The following is a 24994-nucleotide window of genomic DNA, read 5'->3' on the forward strand; positions in this document are numbered from 1 at the left end:
GTGCTATTTAAGAGACTGAGCTGAATACAGCTCCTCAGACTGAGGAAGTCCTTTGGATGAGAGACGAAACATTTCTACATTTTTTTGTTGTTTTGCTTTGTTTTGTTTTTTTGAATGTCCAGAGGACCAGATTGAACTTTTTTAGATTTTTCTACCTGGATTATTGAGCATGCATCAGGATATTTCCTGTTTTTAGTTTTCTACATTGCCTTGTGATGTAACTGTTTTTTGCTGCTATTCCACTTGATTGTCCTTTTGGTTGGTATTTTGTTTCAATTTGTAAAAAAAAAAGAGAGAGAGAGAGAGAGAGAGAGAGACAAATTTGTATGCCTATTTTATGACTGTCTATTGTTGTTGTTATCCATTGTTATCGTTGTCATACATTGCTGTCATCACTCTTTGTTAAGAATTCAGGTCTCTCTTGTAAATGAATCCGTGAGGCTCAATGGGATTAACCTGTCTAAATAAAGGTTGAATGAATTTTAAAAAGGCAGCACGGTGGCGCAACTGGTAGAGCTGCTGCCTCTCAGCGAGCAGGTCCTTGGTTCAAACCCCGGTCCAGGGGCCTTTCTGGGTGGAGTTTGCATGTTCTCTCCGTGCATGCGTGGGTTTTCTCCGGGTACTCCGGTTTCCTCCCATAGTCCAAAAACATGCATGTTAGGCTGATTGGTAACTCTAAATTGTCCCTAGGTGTGAGTGAGAGAGTGAATGTTTGTTTGTCTCGTTTGTCTCTATGTGGCCCTGTGATGGACTTGCGACCCGTCCAGGGTGTACCCCGCCCCTCGCACAGTGATTGCTGGACATGGGCACCAGCGACCCCCGTGACCCAAAATGGAATAAGCGGGTAAAGAAAATGGATGGATGGATGGATGAATTTTAAAAATTCGCAACCGTAGTTCACGCCTTTGTTACCACTCAGCTGGATTACTTTATCGCACTCTATACAGGAATCAGTGACTCGTATCGTTCAGCTTCAGAGGGTACAGAATGCTGCTGTACGGCTTTTAACTGGCACACGAAAGTTTGACCACATTTCCCATTTTAGTCTCCCTGCACTGGCTGCCTACATTACAGTACATTTTAGGATTAATTTTTAAATTATTCTATTTGTTTTTAAAGCTCTTAATGGACTTGCCCCTGTCCTATCTCAGCTCACGCTATCTGTCCGAGTTGCTACATCCGTACACACCCTCTCGATCCCTCAGGTCATGCGATCAGCTGCTCTTGAATGTGCCGAAGACAAAGCGTAAGTTCAGAGGAGACCGTGCTTTTGCTGTGGCAGCTCCTAAACTGTGGGATGACGTTCCCTTGAACATCAGACAGGCCTCTTTCCTGTCTGTTTTTAAATCCTGTATTAAAACCCATCTCTTCTCCCTGGCCTTTGACACCATCTGAAATGTTGACTTTTACTAATTTTAATTGTTTTTTATTATCTGACATTATGATTGTTTTATTATGTGTACCATACAGCACTTTGGTCCCGTGGGTGTTTAAAGTGCTCTATAAATAAAGCTGGTATGGTATGGTAATATTTAGGTATCAGCGAGTGCTCAAATGAAGCTAAAGAACAAAAGGATCAGCTGATGTTCATAAAGTAAAAGCTAAAACATCAATTATGTGATGGGTCAAGTTTTATATATGAGGCGCAAGTTTGGAGTGAGTGCTGGAGTAAACACAAGCTGCAAAAGCATTTCTAATCAAACTGGCTGGAGAAGATTTCACCAAAAGGAAATGTGGAACAGAAATGTCAGCTGAGAAAAAAAATATGTAGTTTGAAACATCAGCTGATGTGCAATAAGAACCACAAACATTTAGCGGTCATGTTCTGCCTGTGTGTGTGTGGAATACTCAATCTGCACATTAAACAGCTAATAATGACATGAGTCACACACTGTACTGACTTTAATTTACAAAAACTCTCATTGTTGACATCAATCAAACATGTCAACATGCTAAAGGAGAAAAAGCTTTATTTTTTTATGACTTGGGGACGTAAATGACCACCTTATATAACTCTGGAGAAAATTCAGCGATGAAACACAGGTGAACTGACCTCCTTGATGGCCCGTCTTCTGTGATGTGCAGAACACGTCCAGGCAGGAAAAAGTGTGGGGGAGTGTGGGCAGGAAAGTCATCTGACGCCAGGCTCTGATAAGACGCCGAGGGGTGAATTATCAGCGACTCTTCCCCCAGAAGTGGCTGGCTAAGCTGATGCTCCCTCCTATTTTCCATCTCGGTGGGAAAATCATCCGGCTCTCCTCCAAACAGTTCATACCAACACCCCTGCAGCAGGATGCAGTACTGCAACACAGACAGTCACTTCAGATGCCACCACATGGGGTCAAACAACGCTAACACATCCCACAAACTCAAGAAGGTTCTTACTTTAGGTTTATTGCAGTTTGACACTATTGTAAGGATCCGTCTCTTTAGAATCTCCATATTGTGAATGCTCAACCTGTGCAACAAGAAGGGGAAAAATAAAAATAAAAATCCAAAATATGATGGCTCACAATAAGCTCCTCTGTGTTTGTAATAACAAATATAAAGTCCACATCAGTCTGTTTTACACGGCTTTGCTGGTAAATAAACACACCTTGGGGTAAACACATCTTGGTTTAAAAGGATATTTCAGCCTATTTGAAGCAGGGTTCTGGGTAAAAATTGTGAACAATTATTATCTTACCTGCTGTGGATAGCTATTTGAACTATCTTAGGAAAACTGAGTATAAGTCTGATGGACTGATGAGGTAATATCTAATCTGAACACATCTAAAAACAAAGTCAAGTCAAGTCAACTTTATTATAGAGCACATTTAAAACAGAACCTGTTATCAAAGTGCTTAGTGGATCGCTGTCGTTAAAAACACCTCCAATCGCCATGGTTTCAAAGCAAATACTATCTTATAAACCTTTACAGGTTCTCAAGGTTTCATTACAGGATTATTAACATATCATTCTACGATTATTTGAACAAGAAAACAGCAGCAACGAAGTATGGCGCTTCCAGCGCAAGCTGGTGTCAGTTACAGCAGAAATTTCATCCATCCATCCATGAATTCTCACACTAACTCTAAGGAAGAGTCCAGCTAAACTGCATAAATAACACATTTCAACCACCTGTATCCGCAATCTCATTCTTTCGGTCACTACCCTTAGTTTGTGACCATATGTGGGGGTAAGAACATAGACCGACCAGTAAACCGAGAGCTTAGCCTTACAACTCAGCTCCCTCTTCACCACAACGGACCAGCACAGAGTCCGCAATACTGCAGACACTGCACCAATCCGTCTATCAATTTCACGCTCCATTCAGCCCTCACTTGTGAACAAAACCCCAAGGTACTCGAACTCCTCCACTTGAAGGAGAACCTCACCCTTGACCCGAAGTGAGTAATCCACCCTTTTCTGACAGGACCATGACCTCAGATTTGGAAGTGCTGATTCTTATCCCAGCCGCTTCACACTCGGCTGTGAACCGTTCCAGTGAGGGCTGAAGATCACGGCACAATGATGGCAACAGGACCACATCATCCTCAGATAGCAGAGATGGAATCCTGAGGCCACCAAACCGGACTCCTTTCACCCCCTGGCTGCACCGAGAAATTCTGTCAGAATCAAAATCTGTAACAATGGACAGCCCTGGTGGAGTCCAACCCCCACCCTGAAGGGGTCCGACTACCTCAAGGAACACGGTCAAAAGCCTTCTCAAGTCCACAAAACACATGTAGACTGGATGTGCAAACTCCCATGAACCCTAGCAAAGGTAAAGAGGTGATCTAGTGTTCCATGGCCCGGATGGAACCTGCATTGTTCCTCCTGGATCTGAGGTTCGGCCAACTATTGGACTTGCTTCTCCAGTACCCCTAAATAGACCTTACTAGGGAGGCTAAGGAGAGTGATGTCCCTATAATTGGAGCACACCTTCCGGTCCCCATTCTTGAAGAGGGGAACCACCACCCCAGTATGCCAATCCAGTGGCACTTCCCCAATGTCCACCCATTGTTGCAAAGGAGTGTCAACCAAGAGAGCCCCACAACATCCAAAGCCTTACAAAAATCAGGGTGAATCTCATCGACTCCCAGAGCCCTGCCACCACGTAGCTTTTAACTACCTCGACAACCTCAGCCACGGTTATGGACGAAAACAACTTCAAAGTCCCCCGACTCAGCTTCCAATGTAGAAGACATGCCAGTGCAATTGAGAAGGTCTGAGACATATTCCTTCCACCTTCCGACGACATCACTGGTTGAGGTCAACAGCACCCCACCTTCACTGAACATAGTCTTAGTAAAGAAGTGCTTCCCCTCCTCCGCCACATGATGGTTTGCCAGAATCTCCTTAAAGCCGACCAAAAGCCTTTATCCAAGGCCTCACCGAACACCTCCCACACCCAAGATTTTTTTTCCCATTCATTCAACCTTTATTTCTACAGGTTAATCCCACTGAGCCTCGGGGCCTCATTTACAAGAAAGACCTGATTTCTTAACAAAGAATGATGACATTTTCTTCTTCTTCTTCTGCTTTCGGTTTTTCCCTCTTCAGGGGTCACCACTGCGAGTCATCCTCCTCCACCTTACTCGGTCTTCTGTATATATTCTGTCCTCACTCCAACTACCTTCATGTCCTCTCTAACTGTATCCATATATCACCTCTTTGGCCTTCCTCTTTGTCTTTTTCCTGGCAGCTGCATTTCTAACATCTTTCTACCAATATACCCATGGTCCCTCCTCTTGACATGTCCAAATCATCTCAGTCTGGCCTCCCTAACTTTATCTCCCAGTTGTTCAACATGTGCTGTACCTCTGATGATCTCATTCTTAATCTTATCCATCCTTGTCACTCCTAAGGAGAACCTCAGCATCTTCATTTCTGCCACTTCCAGTTCTTTCTCCTGTCTTTTTGTCAATGCCACTGTCTCCAGACCATACAATATAGCTTGTCTCACCACTGTCTTGTAAACTTTTCCTTTGACCTTTGCTGACACCTTTTTGTCACAAATCACCCCTGAAACTTTTCTCCATCCACTCCATCCTGCCTGGACTCTCTTTTTCACCTCTTTACCACATTCCTCATTTTCTTGGACAGTGGACCCCGAGTACTTGAAGTCCTGCACCTTTGTGACCTCTGCTCCTTGTAGCCTCACTGTTCCACTGGCCTCCATCTCATTCACACACATGTACTCTGTCTTACTATGGCTGACTTTCATTCCTCTTCTTTCAAGTGCATACCTCCACCTCTCCAAGTTCTCTTCCACCTGTTCCCTGTTCTTACCACAGATCACAATGTCATCTGCAAACATCATAGTCCATGGGGATTCCTGCCTGACCTCATATGTTAGACGGTCCATCACCAGAGCAAACAAGAAGGGGCTCAGAGCCAATCCTTGATGCAATCCCACTTCCATCTTGAAGCTATCTGTCACTCCTATAGCACATCTCACCACTGTCCTGCTGTCCTCATACATGTCCTGTACCAGTCTAACATACTTTTCTGCCACTCCAGATTTCCTCATGCATTACCACACCTCCTCTTTTGGCACTCTGTCATATGCTTTTTCTAAATCCACAAAGACACAATGGAGTTCTTTCTGACCTTCTCTGTACTTCTCCATCAGCATTCTCAAAGCAAAGATGGCATCTGTGGTGCTCTTTCTTGGCATGAAACCATACTGCTGCTCACAGATAGTCACCTCTCGTCTAAGTCTTGCTTCCACAACTCTCTCCCAGATCTTCATTGTGTGGCTCATCAACTTAATTCCCCTGTAGTTGCTACAACTTTGTACATCACCCTTGTTCTTAAAAATGGGCACCAGCAGACTTCTTCTCCATTCCTCAGGCATTTTCTCACCCTCATATATGCCATTGAATATTTGAGTCAAAAACCTCACTGTCATCTCTCCAAGACATTTCCAAAACTCCACTGGTATGTCATCAGGTCCTACTGCCTTCCCCTTCTTCATTCTTTTCAGAGCTTTCTAAACTTCACCCTCACTAATCTTTCCCACTTCCTGGTCCACAGTTTCTATGACCTCTAATCTTCTTTCTCTTTCATTATCTTCATTCATTAGCTCCTCAAAGTACTCCTTCCATCTTCCCATCACGCTCTCCTCACTTGTTAGAACATTACCATTCCTATCTTTAATAAGCCTAACCTGCTGCACATCCTTTCCAGCCTGATCCCTCTGTCTTGCCAATCGGTACAAGTCCTTCTCACCCTCTTTAGTGTCCAGTCTCCCATACAACTCATCGTACGCCTTCTGCTTTGCCTTAACTACTTCCCTCTTTGCTCTACGTCCCATCTCCTTAAATTCATGTCTCATCTCTTCAGTCTTCTCACTGTCATATTCCTTCTTGGCTAATCTCTTTCTTTGAATGGCGTCCTGCACTTCACTATTCCACCACCAGGTTTCCCTATCTTCTATTCTCTGTCCAGACGACACACCAAGTACCTTCCTACCTGTCTCTTTAATTACTGTTGCTGTAGTAGCCCAGTCATTTGGAAGCTCTTTCTTACCACCCAGAGCCTTTAACAGCTCCTCTCTGATTTTCTCACAACATTCTTCCTTCTTCAGCTTCCACCATTTGGTCTTCTCTGATTTTACTCTTTTTCTTTTCTTCACAACAACAGTCATTCTACACACAACCATCCGATGCTGCCTGGCCACACTCTCCCCTGCCACAACCTTACAGTCGCCAATCTCCCTCAGGTTTCTTCTTCTACACAGAATGTAGTCGACCTGCATACTCCTTCCTCCACTCTTATAGGTCACTCTATGTTCCTCCTTCTTTTGGAAATAGGTATTGACTGTAGCCATTTCCATTCTCTTGGCAAAATCCACCACCATCTGTCCTTCCTGGTTTCTTTCCTTGACACCAAACCTACCCATCACTTCCTCATCCACTCTGTTTCCTTCACCAACATGTCCATTCAGGTCTGCTCCGATCACCACTATCTTCTCCCTAGGAATACTCTCTATCACTTCATCCAGATCTTTCCAAAATTAATCTTTCTCCTCCCCATCACATCCAACCTGTGGAGCATAACCACTGACAATGTTTAGCATCAGACCTTCTACTTCTACGTTCAGGCACATCACCCTATCTGAAACTCTCTTAACCTCTACTACATTCTTTGCCAACTCCTCCTTCAGGACCACCCCTACTCTATTTCTCTTTCTATCCACACCATGGTAAAACAGTTTGAACCCTGCTCCAATGCTGTGAGCCTTGCTACCCTTCCACTTGCTCTCTTGGACACATAAAACTTCTACCTTTCTTCTCAGCATCATGTCAGCCAGCTCTCTACCTTTGCCTGTCATTGTCCCCACATTTACAGTTGCAACCCTCAGTCCTACTTTCTTCACTTTCCTCTTCTCCCTCTGTCTCCTGACACATTTCCCTCCTCGTGGTCTTTGACTAAAAGTAGCACAATTTCCACCAGCACCCTGTTTGTCAACAGCACTGGTGGCGGTTGTTGTTAACCCGGGCCTTGACCGATCCGGTATGGTTTTGCTTTGATAAACTCGCATTATAGTTTTGGCAAAAGTGTTTTACATCGGATGCCATTCCTGACACAACCCTCACCATTTACCCGGGCTTGGGACTGGCACAAAAGATACACTGGCTTGTGCTTCCAAGTGGCTGGCAACAAAGAATGATGACAACAGTGAATAACAACAACAACAATAGACAGTCATAAAATAGGCATAGGTATGAAAATGCAAGGCTGTGGGCCGCTTGGCCCTTCAGTATGCCTCAGCTGCCTACGGAGTCACAGAGTCATTGCTGTGATCATGCGAGCTCATCTGCTCACACAGACTCATGTTCGTACTGTTGTTTGGCATATTGTTTTTGTACTATTAGTGCTTAGTGTATTTTTAGTTAACGTTGTTCGTAGTTCACATCTTTTTTTCATTCATTCAACCTTTATTTAGACAGATTAATCCCATTGAGCCTCAGGGACTCATTTACAAGAGAGACCTGAACCTTATCTGACCTGATTTTAGATCTTATTACGGTTTTTCTTTTACATTTTATTGTCGAATGTAACTGGGACCCTGTGTACATAATCTCGTTCCACCACATGTACTACATGAGATGCGAATGACAAAATAACTCTCTGACTCTGAGTCCCACTGGCCAACAAGGCCAAATAGGACTCCTTCTTCAGCTTGACAGCCTCCCTAACTCAGGGTGTCCACCACTGAGTTTGAGGATGGCCACTGTAAGAAGCACCGACAACCTTGTGGACACAGATCAAGGCAGCTACCTCAAAAATTGATGTGTGGAACATGGCCTACTCAGACTCAATGTCCCCCGCCTCAGCTTAAGCTCTCCCGGAGGTGTGAGTGAAAGATCTTTCTGACAGGTTCTTCTGCCAGGTGTTTCCAGCAAACCCTCACTACACGTTTGGGTCTACCTAGTCTTTCCGGCATCTTCCTCTGCAATCTGATCCAACTCACTACCAGGTCATCAGTTGACTGCTCACCTCCTCTCTTCACCTGAGTGTCCAAAACAAACGGCTGCAAATCAGATGACAGGACTATGAAGTCTATAATTTATCTATGACCTAGGGCGTTCTGGTGCTAAGTGCACTTATAGACACCCTTATGTTCAAACATGGTGTTTGTGATGGACAAACTATGACTAACACAGGAGTCCAACAAAAAAAACACCACTTTGGCTCAGATCAGAGAGGCTATTCCTTCCGATCACGCTCCTTTAGGTCACACTGTCATTATCGACGTGGGCACTGAAGTCCCCCAGCAGAATAAAAGAATCCCCAACTGGCTCACCTTCCAGTACCCCCGCCAAGGACTCCAAGAAGGTTGGATAATCTGAACTGCCGTTTGGCGTGCAGGCACAAGCAACAGTCAGAGCACATCCCCCTACCCCAAGGTGCAGGGAAGCTACCCTCTCATCTAGCGGGGAAAACTCCAACACAGTCACCAAGTTGAGGGGCTAAAAGTAGACCCACACCAGCTCAACGCCTCCTATCATGGGCAACGTCAGAGTGAAATAAGGTCCAGCCCCTCTCAAGAAGATTGGTTCCAGAGCCCATGCTGTGCGTTGACGGGAGCCCAACTATATCTACCAGTAGTTGGTATTTCTCAACCTCACGCACAAGCTCAGGCTCCTTCCCCACCAGACAAGTTACATTCCATGTCCCAAGAGACAGCTTTAGTAAGCAAGGGTCAGAGTGCCAAGGCCCCTGCCTTGGCCACTGCACATGGCATCATGCACCCGACTTTTATGGCCCTTCCTGCATGCGGTGGACACACAGGGTAGCAAACCCATGTTACTCCTTCAGGCTGAGCCTGACGGGCCCCATGAGTAGAGGTCTAGTCACCAGGTGCTCCATGCCTAACCCATCCCACAAGGCTGGCTCCAGGGTGGGGCTCCGGTAACCCACGTCCAGGCAAGTTCATTTATTTTTTTTGGTCCATCAAAAGTCTTCAGAATCATTCTTTGTCTGGCCTGTCACCTAGGACCAATCTGCCTTGGGAGACCCTACCAGGGTCAATTATAATTAAGGATGGGGCCGATCTGATCCAGTATCTGTATCGGGCTCCAATACCAGCATAATTTACGTATCTGATTTTTCCAATCCAACCTGCAGAGATTTCCAATCCATGATACATGTCTGTGACTGCTGAAACGTCTCCACGTGATTCCCTGTCAGCTGCTCTGCAAGTTGGCTTCAGAAAATGGAATGGATTTCCTGAATGGAGGCATGTTTCATGAACCCAGCGTAATAAGACCTGCCTCACATTCAAAAACTCCATTTCATAGTTTGCAGCCAGCTAAAATGTGCAGTAGCACTGTGGCAAACGGCTAACCAACTTTTCATTTAAACATGTCCACTGTGTGGAAGTATTTTACACTAGAAACACCACAAAACAAGACAGCAATGTGTAATGTCTGCAGAGCCATAGCACCACATTAAACCGCGGTAAAGTTCGTTTTATGTTGGACATTCGATCTCCGGGGCTTCAGTGTTGTGTTATTTTCGTTCAGTCCAGAGAAGGCAGTTCGATTTCGGTAAGCCGCGCTCAGTCTGTCCGTCTCAGAGGAGGAGCAGACCAAGCGTGGCTGACCAAAATCAGACTGCCTTCTCTGGACTGACTGAAAATAACACACCGCTGAAGCTACGGAGCTCTAATGTTTACCGATAAGTTGCTAAACTTTATTGCAATTAAAGACCAACCGCTATCAGTTGTAAAAAACAAAGGATTTTGCAGCTTGATACTTGCAGCCAAGATACAGTTTACCCTCCAGGAGTTATTTATTAGTACAATAGAAGACGATCATAAAAAGCATATGAATTGAAAAATACAAGAAAATTATATATATAAAAAAACGAAACAAAAAAAGCTACATTATAAAGTGATGCAAAATACTAAAAACAGGAACATGTCTGTGTTGGTTTATGCCATGAACTTAGCAGATGTTTGAAGCCATCTAATCATTGGTTACGTACTGTAACCCCAGATTCTATGAGTATAGGTGCAGCCCTTTAAGGCTATCACTAGTGGGTTTATCCCTTCGCGCACAGGAATGAAAACTTTAGTCCGCGCCCACCAACTGTGTGGGCCCCACCCCCAGTCTGTATAAATTACTGTGAGACTGGGCAATCGGCTCCCAAATAGCTTTTTTCTTCAGCCATTTAGGAACCAGTGAGGCCCAGAACTTAAAGGGCTGCGCCTATACACATAGAATCTGGGGTTACAGTACGTAACAAACGTTCTATTTCGTATAGGCTTTGCCCTTTAAGGCTATCGCTAGTGGGTTAAAGGCGAAGCAGGATGTAGTCTATGTCTCACTGGGTCCATTCAGACACAAACATGAAGCACCTGCTTGCACAAAAAAAAACCATTTCATTACTCAGCCTTCTGTGTGCGTAATTATGTGCTGCGTAGAGCTGTCCCTGTAATGCACCAACAGATGCTGAGAGCAGCGCAGTGTGGCCGTGTGTGCCACATAACATGAAAGTGCACGCATGAGACAGAGAAGGTGAGATGTTGCTTCCTCCTCAGAATTATGAGGAGGAGGATAAAACTCATCCAAGGTTATCACTCTCGATCTGAATGAGCTTGTGATGCTTTTCAGAGCAAGGTTAAGATGCAGTACAGCTGAACTGCCATCAGCTTGAATTCTGAGACATGAGGGAGCGACAGAGAGAGCAGAGAAATCATTCACTCTCTTTATCCATGCCAGAGCTAACAGCAGGGCTGGTTTAAGTGACAAAAATTTAAGTGAAACCTGATCTAAAGGCTCAAAAAGAGCTTTGAACAGAGCGCGCAAGACCATCGTTAGGTCCCACTGTGGAGCTAGTGGACGTGACACAGGTCTGTACCTCCGTACACCTTTCAGAAAACGCTTCATCAGCGAGTGGTTAAAAACTGTTGTCACTGAAAAAACTCATGACAGGAAGAAATAGCTGCAGCACAAGTTTTAATTGTGCTGAACACTAAATTTCTGTTCATCAGTTGCTGTAGAAATGACAGCACACCACCTAATGGACATGAGATGGCCTCCACGCCTTTCTCTGTACACCAGCGCTGAAAAACTGTCCACTTTGATGTGTACAGCGCTGTGGTGGAAACGGCTCGTGCGCCCTGAATCGTACGCAACACATCCTGTGGGAGGCCCATCTTTCAGTGTTGTCAGATAAAGTCAAGGTTTTCCAGCCCAAAAATCTAACAATATGTGGCAAAACACAACAATCCAACAAAAATCTTCCCAGAGTTCCCAGCAAAATCAGAATGAAAACAGCCCAATTGGTAGTAAACTGCCCAATCTGGTCACACTGCCATCTTTTCTAAACGGATCCGTTCAGCGGCCAAATCCAAAAGAGCTGACCTATTTCTGGGTAACTCCTGATCTCCTGATTTCTCTTCCTGCCTGGGGAGAGAGCGTCCCCCCCCCCCGGCAGTTTTCACAGCCGACCTGATATCAGTCGCTGCAGATTCGGGAAACATGGGGCGCTTATGCACTCGAGAGCTATGAGGATGACTGACAGTTCTTCCTCCCAGACCTGGTCCAGGGTCCGTGATATCAGCAGGACTGGAGGAAACACCTAAAGGAGCATTTTTGGCCACGGGCTGTGAGCAAAGGCGTCCACCCCTAACGGTGGGTCGTCTCGTGGGCTCAGTGAGAACCATAATTGACACTGGGCGTTCTCCCGTGTGGCGAAAAGATCCACTGCTGCTCAGCCGAACCTGTTCCAAATCCGAGAGATCGGCTTGGGATGGAGGCTCCAGTCTCTGTGGCGGGGACTGCCCCTCGACATTATGTCCACTCCCCTGTTCAGGACACCGGGAATGTACACTGCTCTGATGGAGAGCAGGTTTTTGTGTGCCCAACACAGCAGCTGTCTCGCGATGCGTAACAGTTGGGCTGAGCGCATGCCTCCCTTACGGTTTATGTAAGCTGCCGTCAGGCGGACGAACCATCTCTGAAGATGTCTCATGTGAAGCAAGCCCACAACCACAACGTGAGCCGATGACATTATTCCTAGAAGTCACATGACTGAGAGAGCTGTTACTACACTGAGGGGTTTGACGCGGCAGAGTTGAGCTGACAGAGCTTCGGCTCTCGGCTGTGGTAAACGGGCTCTCATTATGGTTGAGTTTAGCTCCACTCCCAGATAAACAATCATCTGGGACGGGAGAACAGAACTCTTTTCCCAGTTTATAGAAAACCCCAGGTTTACCAGGTGTAACATTTGCGTTTTGGTTTGTGCAGCTGCTTCCTGTCTGGATTGAGCTAATAAAAACAGATTGTCCAGATAAAAAAAAAAAATTCATTCCTTCCATGTGTAACGGCTGCAGAGCCATCTCCACACATTTTGAGAACGTCTGTGAGGCGAGGGAATAACCAAATGGCAGCCTGTTGTACTGATACGGAATCCCCTGGAAGGAGAAACGCAAGAATTTCATGTCTTTTGGAATGATGGGAATGTGAAAAAATGCGTCATTCAAATCTGTGGAAATGAACCAGTCGTTCCGGTGAATGTTCTCCAGCAGCTGTTTGGTTGTCAGCATGTGGAATTGTCACTCCATGATCGATTTGTTGAACATGGACAGGTCGAGAATGGGTCTCATCCCTCTGTTTTTTTTTCAGAACCAGGAAGTAACTTGAGTAAAATCCCATGTTTTCCTCTCCGTTGGGAACCCTGGAAATTGTTTTTATCAGTAGTTCCTGAACTTCTGATTGGAGAGACGAGTTCTGTTCTGGAGATGACAGAACCGTCTCTATAATCCCTCTGAACGGTGGGGGTTGAGCTGCAAACTGCAGCGTGTAACACCTGCTGATCATACGGTCCATCCATCTGTCCAGGGAACACACTCGCTGCAACTCTGCAGGTGATGGGGCCCTCCAGCAGGTCTCTCTGCAGCCTCTCGGACAAAGATGGCAAGAGGCGGAGCCAGGTGGTTCTCTGGATCATGGTCATCCAGGCGGCGATGTGGGACAGGCAGACCGCAGAGGTGGCGCACATGTTTAAGACGACGTCAGCGTCTTTACAGAGAGCTCTTTGTCTTCTCCAGCAGGTCTGCTTCCTCCAGCCTCTTGGAGATGCTGTAGGCCAGCAGGGCGACATTGTTTTTCGCTGCGGCCATCTGAAATGAGCACTGGTGTGCTCGGTTGGAGAGCTTTGTCATCATCTGGTCATGCTTCCCTGGAGGGACAGGTTGCTGGTCCGTCCTGGAAGCTTTTGCCCTAAGCGCCTCCACCAGGCTTGGCTCCGGGGGGGAACCGAGGGAAAAACTCAGATCGGTAAAACTGTCCACTCTGGAGATGGAGGCAAAGGTGGAGACGGGCGTCTTCAGTTTGCCGGGCCCAGATGCAGCCTCGTTCCAGTAGGATGTCACTGCTGGAAAGCGGGGCCAGATGGGGTCAGGGCGACGAGCCAGGGCGGAGCCAAACCATCCCGCCAGATCATTCGAACGGGGCGGAGGGAGGCGAGGGACGGAAAGTCCCTTTGTGTTAGCAGCCTCCTGGATTATGTTGGGCAGTTCCGAGAGCAGGGCGCCGACGGCTGGGAGCGGTGTGGTCGCCAACGTGGGAAGACCCAAGGTGGCTGAGCATTCGATCGACCACTCTTCTTCCGTCACTACGCTCTACAGGAGGGAAGGGGCAGCTAGGCTGTTGCCAGCATCGTCTTTCTTGGAGGAATCAGTCTTTCTTGGAGGAATCATTCGATTCACTGCGATGGCGTCGTCCAGCGAGTAGCAGGTCACCACAGAAAAACACTCCTCGGCACTTAACTTGAACAAGGCTGCTCATCTCTGCTTCTGCTCGGGGGAGAAGAGCTCACAGGGACGGCAGGAGGTCGGTGTGGTGGAGACCCAGGCATCATTAGCAAAAGTTGTGCCGGTCAAAGCTGGACATCTTTTCCTTCTTCGTTCTTCTGACAGTGCTAGCTAACTTGCTGAAGAAAAAATGGGAGCCGATTGCCTGGTCTTACCGTAATTTATATGGACCGGGGGTGGGGCCCACACAGCCGGTGGGCGCGGACTAAAGTTTTCAGTGCTGCGCTGCGTGCAAAGGGATAAACCCACTAGTGATAGCCTTAAAGGGCAAAGCCTATACAAAATAGATCACTTTAATATCCACTTTAAAGCTAGGAATTAAAAAAAAACAACATGTTTTGTGTTAGCAGGATTTAATTCTAACTTTGAAACTTATCCAACATTCATAAAACTTACCTCATGTTGCCTTTTTGGACATGCATATATTTGTACACGTTCTTTCCTATAGAGAGGAGATTATTACAGCCTCATATAAAATCAATAATGATGATGATATTGGGACGGTATCGGACGATATCCAGATTTAAGTATCGGGATCGGATCGGAAGTTAAAAATGTGGATCGGTGCATCCCTAATTATAAACGCCCACAACAGCATTAGCTAGTAGAATCAGCAGTAGTTTCAGTTTTTAGAATTCCAGCAAAAGCGGGTCTGTTGTTTGTATTGACAAACAAGTAATGACCCACTTCTAAAACAGGCTGCTGTGATGGACTTATGACTTGTCCAGGGTGTTCCTGCATCTCACACAGTGACTGCTGGACATAACTCCAGCTCCCTGTGAACCGGAAAAAAAAATTGGGTAAAACAAATGATGGATTGCTGCCATCTTAAAACTCAGATCTTCAGCAGTTCAGGAAACACTATTATGGTATGCTATTTCAGCTGAAAATTTGCAAAATACCTGCCAAACTTGACCTTAGGCTAGGAAGTACTACTGCTGCTGATATTTGCATAAAACACACACACACACAAAACATGACTGAGCCAGCTTTATGAGTGGAAGCAAACTAACTGTAAGTGTACAAATACTGTATGCTTTGCTTTAAAAATAGTAGTCATATGCTGGGGTATCAAAATCATAAAAATTCATTAATCATCATTTTATGATCCCATCGCTGCCATTTCAATCATAATCAAATCGAATCATGAGATGCCTAAAGATTCCCACTCTTCCTTGCTGTTAGCTCATGAATCTAGTCAGAAATAAAAGTCTGTTTCTCCTAAATGAATCTGGTAAAAGTGTAATAAACAACTGGTATATTATTTGATATCCACAGAACGTCAGGGGTTCAAAGAGGCCAGAATATTCCTTTAACATTCCAACATGAACACTTAAATAACTTTATGTCTCTCTTACCTGGGAACTAGATCCTTTCCCAGCACCACAGACACTACAAAGTCCTTGGTGTAATCAGCTAAAGCTTTACTGCATGTAAAAAAAACAAATGAAACAAAAAAAGAGATGTGTTAAGTCAACCTTAATAAAATAAAGAGTGATGATTTAGAAGAACCAGAAACTCAACAAGCAAAAGACCCCCAGATGGGTTTCTCTCTAACATAAAAACACAAATATTTCAGCTGGACAAAACTGGCTCTCAGACTCGGGCAGACCTCAGTCCACACAGAAACTGTGCGCACTGTCCGCAGACGGTTGAGACTTCATACTTAAGCGCCGATTGGTCATTTGCTGATATTCTTCCTGGATTGATTGACAGGTCACAAAAGAGAGAGAGAGAGCTGGTAGCAAGCAGCAGCAGTTTTCTGTGTTTATATGTTGTTAATAAGAAGTTTAAAAAATAAAATAAAAACAGGAAGCGCTGGCCCTGCAGCCCACACATCAGACCGACCTACCGGAAAATATCCAGAACCTCCCGCAGCCACGCTGGGCCTGATTTTAATTTGCTCTTTACGAATTCCTTCATTTTTTTTTTTTCATTCATTCAACCTTTATTTAAACAGATAAATCACATTGAGCCTCGAAGACTCATTTACAAGTGAGACCTGTTTGGACAGACAAAAACAGTGGTTAACTGGACACATGTAGGAGTTGGAGGCAAAAAGAAATCCTATCAGACTTTTTTCTTGGCTGAGAAAAACCTCTAATATTGAAAAAACACCTCGCACAAACAAGCACATATTTACGTAGACATTCTGCAATAGAGCAGAGCAGGAAGAAGGAAGAGACGGGAGTGGTCAACAACGTCTACAGATGCTCTCGAGGTCACTGTAATCAGTCAATGTCCTCCTGTGAGATCCATAAACATTCTCGAGGTATGTCGAAGAATGACCAAGAATAACCCCTGAGAATCCAGAGTCCTGAAATGATGACACAAAGTTTTTTCAGCTGGGTTTCATCTGGTTATCAGTTGGAAATTCCTCAGGGAGGAGGTGGTGAGCATCAGATCACATTTTCTCCAGGCAAAATTCAGATAAGGTGGCCTTCAAGGCCAGCCAAGGCGACCAAAATTTAGATAAACACACAGTTGTTTTGGGGACAGGCAGAACTTAATGACATCTACCTTGAGTCTGTGTTTGGTCCACTCGGTTCCAAAATGTCCAAAATAACATGGTTACACCGATGGAACATGACTGAGTAAAAATCCCCAAGATCTGATCCATTCAGCCCAAAGCATCTGAGTCCGGGTACTCGAGACATGAAACCAAACCATCATAAAGGCAAGCAGCGTGATCGGGTCCAAATTTGCTGCCGACGACTTCCTTGATTGTAGATAAAAACCAGCACCAGCTGAATCCAAAAAGCAGGAACCAATTATCGTAAATCCAATTAAATATGCGTCCTTAAAATCCACAGAATGGCAGCAGAGATGGACACATCATCAAGTCTTCCAGTCGATGAGATATCCAGCTGCGTACGTGCCAACAGGGCAAATCGGCTCACCTAAAGCCTGTCTTCTCTTCGAAGAAATGTTGTAAATTGAGTTGAGGGACCAACTGGTCAAAACAAGTCCATAATTATGATTCAGAAGAAATGCAAGAGTCTCAGAAGCAGTTTCACAGACAGACAGAGAAGCAAAGCGGAGAGGGAGGGAGGGAAGCATCCGATCTTGGCTTGAGCAAGTGGTGAAGTGACAATCTCTCACAAATGACAATTTCTCACAATTTCAGTCATGGCGTCAACAGACAAGAAGGAAGAGATTGCTTGCCTTTTGGCAATAAAAACAAAAGAAAAGGCCATTAAACCAGACCACAGATGAAGAAGGGGAATTTAATACATTGGCGCTGTATACAAAAAAGTCCGTCACCAGGCAGGTTATTGTGCGACACAGAGTACGCGGTCATAAAAATTGATCTTTGCACGGACATGCCTTGTGGGCGTCTGCTTTGAGTCTAATTTGGTACACGCGGACCTTCATGGGCTAAGGTCAGCCTGAGTATGTGTGAGCCTTGAGTCCCTTGTATAAAAGTGTGTTTGTACTTAAAAAGCAAGACCAGCTCAGGTGTGTCCACTGTAAAACTAAAGGCTCAGATGTACATCAGTCCGCGGAGGTCTGCACGTATCAGATTAGGTTTGAAGCGGAGGGCATGTCCGCGCAAAACTCAATTTATGCGACCGCGTACACGTACTCTGTGTTGCACAATAAACTGCCCGGCGAATGACTGTTTTGTATGCGACATCAATGTATTGAATTAATTAAAGGGCGGCTGTGGCTGAGTGGTTAGAGCAGTCATCCTCCAATGCAAAAGGTGGGGGTTCGAATCCACCAGCAGTCACATGCCGAAGTGTCCCTGGGCAAGACACTGAACCCCTCATAGCCTCTGATGTGTGTCCCATCAGTGAATGAATGTGATAAAGCTCTGATTAGTCTCTTTAGAATGATTTGTTCAATTAGCTTTGTAGAGATCTAGTAGAGTGTTGAATGAATGGGTAAATGAGGACACAGATTATAGTGGAAAGCACTTTGAGTATCTTGATAAGATAGAAAGGCGCTATATAAGTACAGTCCATTAAATTCCCCTACTTCATTCATGGTCTGGTTTAATGGCCAAGAGACAAGTGAGCTCTACCTCCTTCTCCGTTGACGCCATGACTGAAATAGAGACAAATGAAGGAATTTATCACAAGCAAATTAAAATCAGGTCCATAGTGGCTGCGGGAGAGTCTGAAGATTTCCTGGTGATTTGGTCTGATGTGTGGGCTGCAGGGTCAACGCTCCTTGTTTTCTTTTACTTTTTAGAACTTTTTATTAACAACATATAAACACAGAACATTGCTGCGGCTGGAGCTGCCAGCTCTAGGTTGTTTTTTTTTTGCGACCTGTCAATCAATCCAGTAGGCGTGTCATCAAATGACCAATCAGCAAACTCAATTTGTCCCTAAGGTAAACGTCACTTGCCTGCGGTGCTGGTCTGCAGCCGCTCGGGGTGGACGCTCGAGTACGAAGTCTCAACTGTTTGCGTACAGTGTGCTTCGAATCCGTGCGGAAAAAGGTCAGTGCGAGTATACTGGAGCCTTAACACCGTGCCATACCTCAGGAGCCCCCCAGGTGGAGAGAAGGAGTAGCACTGCAGGGTGGGGAAGGAGCTGCGTAGAAGGATGGCCAGCAATGCAGCTGTGCCCGCGCCCAGACTGTGACCGGTGATGACCAGATTATACTCCTACAAGGACATACACACATACTGCTCACTGAGAAGGGTAGCCATGATCCACCCCAATGATAGGCTTTCTACATAGATGCTCAATTGCTGTTTCGGATTAGGCTTTTAAAAATAATAGTGCGGTATCTCTAAAATTGCCAGTTCAAAGTTACACATCTAACAAGAACAATACAATAATACAAAATATGCACACACATAAAAATATATAAATAAAAACAAGAACACATAAAAAGGCAAAACATTTTGACCAGTTTTAGCAGTAGAAAAGTACGTCTTAGTTTACAGAAGAGATGTACTAGTTCTAGTTTTGTGAGCCGACAGAAATTTTCAATATTTGTACAGCTCTGACCTGCCAAAACAGATTTTTAATTGCTAATTTCTCTCAAAGAATGTTAATTAACAGAATACAAAGCCTCTGTGTTTATCAGAGATTTTTTTACTCATGATTTCTGGTTAAATTGAAAACATTTAATTGGTTCACAAAAAAATTCAAGAAATAATGACACAGAGGCATTTGTTCTAATAAAATCCATTCTAAAAAAAATTTACAGTAAAGTATATTTAATTCATAAGTCAGATTATAGCTCCTTAACATTTTAGGTTTTTTTTTTTTTGCAAACTACACCTCAGTTTTTAGTTTTCTCCACAAGATGTGTCACAATAATAAGCAGCTTTGTCATATATATGTATTTTTTTCTTCTTTCGGCTGCTCCCTTCTTCAGGGGTCGCCACAGCGAACAAAGCCACACGAAGACTTAGCAGTTTTTTGGGGGTTTTTACGCCGGATGCCCTTACTGATGCAACCACAGATCAACGAGTTACCACAGCCCTCTGTGTGTCAGAGTCAGAGTCAAAGTCAGAGTTTCTTTATTGTCATTCGCACCTCATGTGGTACATGTGGTGGAGCGAAATTATGTACACAGAGTCCCATTTACATCCAACAATAAAATGTATAAGAAAAACAGCAACAACATCTAAGATATGAACCAAGAAAAACATCAACTAAATATACACTAAGCACTCATAAAATAAAACATTGAACATCAGCACAAACATGAACATGAGTCTGTGAGCAGATGTGCACGCATGAACACATCAACATGAAACAGATCAGCAGCAACATGATGTGATTTTTCACAGTGATTATTCTAGTTAGAGATTCATGAGTCTAACAGTGTAGGGATGGCACCATCTAGTGGGCCTTCCCCCTGTCTTTTCTCCCTTGTGTCTGTATTGATTGTCTGATTATCGTCACCTGTGTCATGTCCTGGTTGTGTGTATATAAAGTCTGTCTGTCAGTTCTGTCATTGTTCGGTTCGTCGTTGGGTATTGCCTGTCCTGTCCTGCCTGTCTGATCCTGTTCTTGAGTCCTTGTTGTAAGTTTTGCTGCCATGTCAGCCTTTTGATTTATTATTATTATTATTATTATTATTATTAAAAGTATTTTATTTTATACGTCTGCCTCCTGAGTCCTACCTGCGCAACTGGGTTCTCCTGTCCTGATCTGCCTTGAAAACCCTGACAAACAGCTTCAGGGTAGAAGCTGTTCCTCAGTATAGTGGTTCTACACTTAATGCTTCTCAACCTCCTTCATGAGGGGAGCGGGGCAAAAAGTGTGTGTGCTGGGTGAGTGGGGTCCTTCATGATGCAGGTGGTCCTCTTCCTGCATCTGGAGGTGTAGATGTCTGTGACGGTGGGGAGACTGACTCCAACAGTCTTCTGTGCAGCCTTCACCACTCTCTGCAAAGCTTTTCTTTCTGCAGCTGTGCAGCCTCCATGCCACACGTTGATGCTGGAGCACAGGATGCTCTCCACTGCACACCTGTAGAAGGAGGTGAGGACTGAGCTTCCCAGACCAGCTCGCCACAGCCGCCGGAGGAAGTAGAGTCTCTGATGATCTTTCTTCATCAGGCTGGTGGTGGTGTTGCTCCAGCTGAGGTTGTTGTTCATGTGCACACCCAAGTACTTGTAGCTGGAGACCACTTCCACCGCAGATCCTCTTATGTTCAGGGGGGTGTAGATGTTTTTGTTCCTTCTGAAGTCCACAATCATCTCCTTTGTCTTCTTCACATTGATGTGAAGGTTATTCTCTTTGCACCAGCTCTCCAGGTGTTCCACCTCTTGCCTGTAGCTGGACTCATCATTGTTTGTGATGCATCCCACCACCACTGTATCATCTGCAAACTTTACAATGTGACAGCCTGGATGGGCAGCTGCACAATCATACGTGAGCAGAGTAAACAGGAGAGGCCTCAACACACATCCCTGAGGAGAGCCAGTGCTGAGGGTTATGGTGGAGGAGGAGAAGTTGTGGATCCTCACTAACTGTGGTCTGTTTGTTAAGAAGTCTAGGACCCAGTTGCAAATGAAGGGGCTTAGTCCTAGTGTGGATAGTTTGTTCATTAGGGTTTGGGGGATCATGGTGTTGAAGGCGGATGTGAAGTCCACAAAGAGCATACGGACGTAAGAGTTTTTCTGCTCCAGGTGGTTGAGCGCAGTGTGGACCACAGAGGAGATGGCATCCTCTGTTGATCGGTTCTCACGGTATGCATACTGATGAGGGTCCTCGTTGATGTTGATGGTTGTTCTGATGTGAGTCATGACCAGTTTTTCGAAGCATTTAGCGATTACTGGGGTGAGGGCCACTGGCCGATAGTCATTCAGACCAGTCACTGTAGAGCTTTTTGGGACTGGGATGATGGTGGCAGTCTTCAGGTGGGAACTGTCTCCAGGGTAAGTGAGGTGTTAAAGATGTCTGCCAGCACCTCACAGAGCTGATCGGCACGTTCCTTCAACACTTTTCCGGGGATGTTGTCTGGGCCAGTTGCTTTGTGCAGATTAATCCGCGTGTGGAGGGGAATGCTGCTATCTAGGACACCCGGAGAAGCAGATGGTGGGGGTTAAGGGCCTTGCTCAAGGGCCCAGAGTGGGGCGAATGAGGGTGGGGGCAGGTGTGGGTGCTTCACCTACCCCACCCATGATTTTGATGTTGTCGGTACCGGGGCTTGAATCGGCGATCTTCCAATCACAGACCCACCTTCTCTAACCTCTGCTCCACCACTCCCTAAGTATATCTCAATATACATATATACATATATATCTAAATTTACATATTGTGTATATATATATAAATACATATATATATATATAAATATAAGTACATATATATATATATATATACACACACACACACACACATATATATATATATATATATATATATATATATATATATATATATATACACACATATAGATAAAGATATTTTGCTAACATATAAAAAAGCTCTCCGTAAAGCTAGAACTTTATATTACTCATCTTTAATAGAGGAGAATAGAAATAACCCTAGGTTTCTGTTTAGTACTATTGCTAGACTAATTAAAAGTCCCATTTCTGTTGAACCATGTAACCCTACAACTATAAGTAGTGATGACTTCATGAGATTCTTTATAAATAAAATTATTTCAATTAGAGAGAAAATTCAAACCATCCTTCCTTCTACTATCTCTAGTCCCCTGTCAAATGAGGCAACTTTAAAAATTTCACTAGAGTCTGATTTATGTTTGGACAGTTTTTGTCCTGTTGAGCTCTCTGAATTGTCAAAAAGAATAACTTCATCCAAACCATCCACATGCCTGCTAGATCCCATCCCAACCAGACTGTTTAAAGAGGTATTTCCCCTAATTAATGTCCACATTTTGGATCTACTTAATTTGTCTTTAATGAATGGTTATGTACCACAGCGCTTTAAGGTTGCTGTAATTAAACCCTTACTTTAGAAGTTTGACCTTGATTCAGAAATCCTAGCCAATTATAGACCTATATCTAATCTAACCTTTATCTAAAAAAATTCTAGAGATAATAGTTGCAGGTCAGTTACATGAACATCTACAAAGAAATAATCTGTTTGAAGAGTTTCAGTCAGGGTTTAGAGCTCATCATAACACAGAAACAGCACTAGTAAAAGTCACTAATGATATTCTCATGGCCTCAGACAATGGACTTGTGTCTATACTGGTCCGGTTAGACCTCAGTGCTGCATTTGATACAGTTGATCACAATATTTTACTAGAGAGGCTTGAAAATGATATTGGGATTACAGGAAAGGCTCTAAAATGGTTTAAATCATATTTATCTGATAGATTCCAGTTTGTAAATGTAAATAATAAATATTCTTCATACACCAAAGTTAGTCATGGAGTTCCTCAGGGCTCAGAGCTTGGGCCAATACTCTTTACTTTATATATGCTTCCATTAGGTAAAGTTATTAAACAACATGGGATAAATTTTCATTGTTATGCTGATGACACAATTATATTTGTCCATTAAACCCAATGAATCCAATCAGCTATTTAGACTACAAGCATGTCTTAAAGACATAAAAACCTGGATGACCCTTAATTTTCTCCTGTTGAACACAGACAAGACTGAGGTTTTGGTTTTTGGACCTGAGCACCTTAGGAATGAATGTTTCAGTCTTTCTCCCTCCTTAGATGCATTAATCTGTCCTCCAGCTCTAATGTTAAAAATCTTGGTGTTATTTTTGATCAGGACATGTCTTTTATCCCCCACATTAAAAACGTTACTAGAACCTCCTTCTTCCACCTGCGTAATATCACTAACATTAGAAACATCTGATCTAAAGATGATGCAGAAAAACTGGTCCATGCATTTGTCACGTCTAGACTGGACTACTGCAATGGTTTATTATCTGGGTGTTAAATACTTCTTTAAAACGTCTTCAGTTGATCCAAAATGCTGCTGCCAGAGTCTTAACTGGAGTTACTGGGAGAGATCATCTCTCTCCAGTTTTAGCTTCTCTCCATTGGCTCCCTGTCAAATCCAGAATAGAATTCAAAATCTTACTTCTAACCTACAAAGCTCTCAACAACCTAGCTCCATCTTATATTACAGATCTTATTGTTCCATATTTTCCTAACAGAGCACTTCGCTCTCAGGCTGCAGGTTTACTTGTGGTTCCTAGAATTTACAAAAACAGAATGGGAGGCAGATCTTTTAGTTCTCAGGCTCTTCTCATGTGGAATCAACTTCCAATCTCTGTCCGTGAGGCTGACACATTATCCAGTTTTAAAACTAGGCTTAAGACTTTCTTTTTTGATAAATCCTATAGTTAGGGTCGGCTTGGGTTTCCTGAGCTGTCCCTTAGTTATGCTGCTATAGGCTTAGACTGCTGGAGGACAAACTGACCACACTTTTCACTCTACTACTGTCTTTACTTACTCTGCTCAACCTGTTTTGTATTTGTAATTATTTTTTCTATCCTTAACGTGTGCTTCTTTTTGTCTTTCAAGTACACCTGGACCTATATCTGGACCTACCATTCTGTGTTCATCTGTCTCTCCTTCCTGTCCTCTCAACCAGCCGGTCAAAGCAGATGGTCTCTTGTCCTGAGCCTGGTTCTGCTGGAGGTTTCTTCCTGTTAAAGGGAGTTTTTCTTTCCACTGTTGCCACTGTGCTTGCTCAGGATGGGAGACTGCAACGAAGCCAAGATTCAACTTGTCTGCTGGATTCCTTAGATAGAGAACTTTACTAATTGGCTTTTATGTGAATGTTTCTGTAAAGTGCCCTGAGACAACTTTGTTGTGATTTGGCGCTATATAAATAAACTGAATTGAATTGAATTGACCCGGATCCTGGGGGCTGCATGGAACAGATGGCAGTGGGGTTTGACCTGTTTCTGGTCATGCGGTGCTGGTCCAGACCTGAGCTGAGGTGGTGGACTACATTCTGGACAGCCTTGCGTACGGAGTGTCCTTCCTGAAGCGGCAGCACGTGCACAACATTCTGGACAGGGTGGTGGGTTTCATCATGCTGCAGGGTAGCTGAACCAGAAGTGAGCTTCTGCAGAGCTGTTGAGTACCCATATAAAATTTTGCAGTAGCTACTGTACAGTACTGTAGTGAACTAGGCCTCTGACAACAATCTGTCTCTGAAGACCTTCAGGGGACAGGAACTGTTATTTCATTGATTTCAATCGAGAAATACAAATTATCTCATCAAGAGACTATTTAATTGTATCCTGAATTAATCAATTGAAA

General features: G+C 44.2%; 1 protein-coding gene across 1 annotated transcript in view; it reads right to left on the minus strand.

Moving 5' to 3' along the window:
- Positions 1-2053: 2053 nt before the first annotated feature.
- The window catches only part of daglb (diacylglycerol lipase, beta), a gene marked incomplete at both ends in the record, with an annotated part of 92019 nt that continues 69078 nt past the window's right edge, over positions 2054-24994 (minus strand). The window contains 4 exon segments of the mRNA XM_037690691.1: positions 2054-2301; positions 2386-2458; positions 15676-15744; positions 18808-18935. Coding sequence (XP_037546619.1) covers positions 2054-2301; positions 2386-2458; positions 15676-15744; positions 18808-18935 — 518 coding nt within the window.

This window comes from Nematolebias whitei, chromosome 17 (assembly GCF_014905685.2).
Source record: "Nematolebias whitei isolate Nwh7 chromosome 17, NemWhi1, whole genome shotgun sequence".
NCBI classification, from domain to species: domain Eukaryota; kingdom Metazoa; phylum Chordata; class Actinopteri; order Cyprinodontiformes; family Rivulidae; genus Nematolebias; species Nematolebias whitei.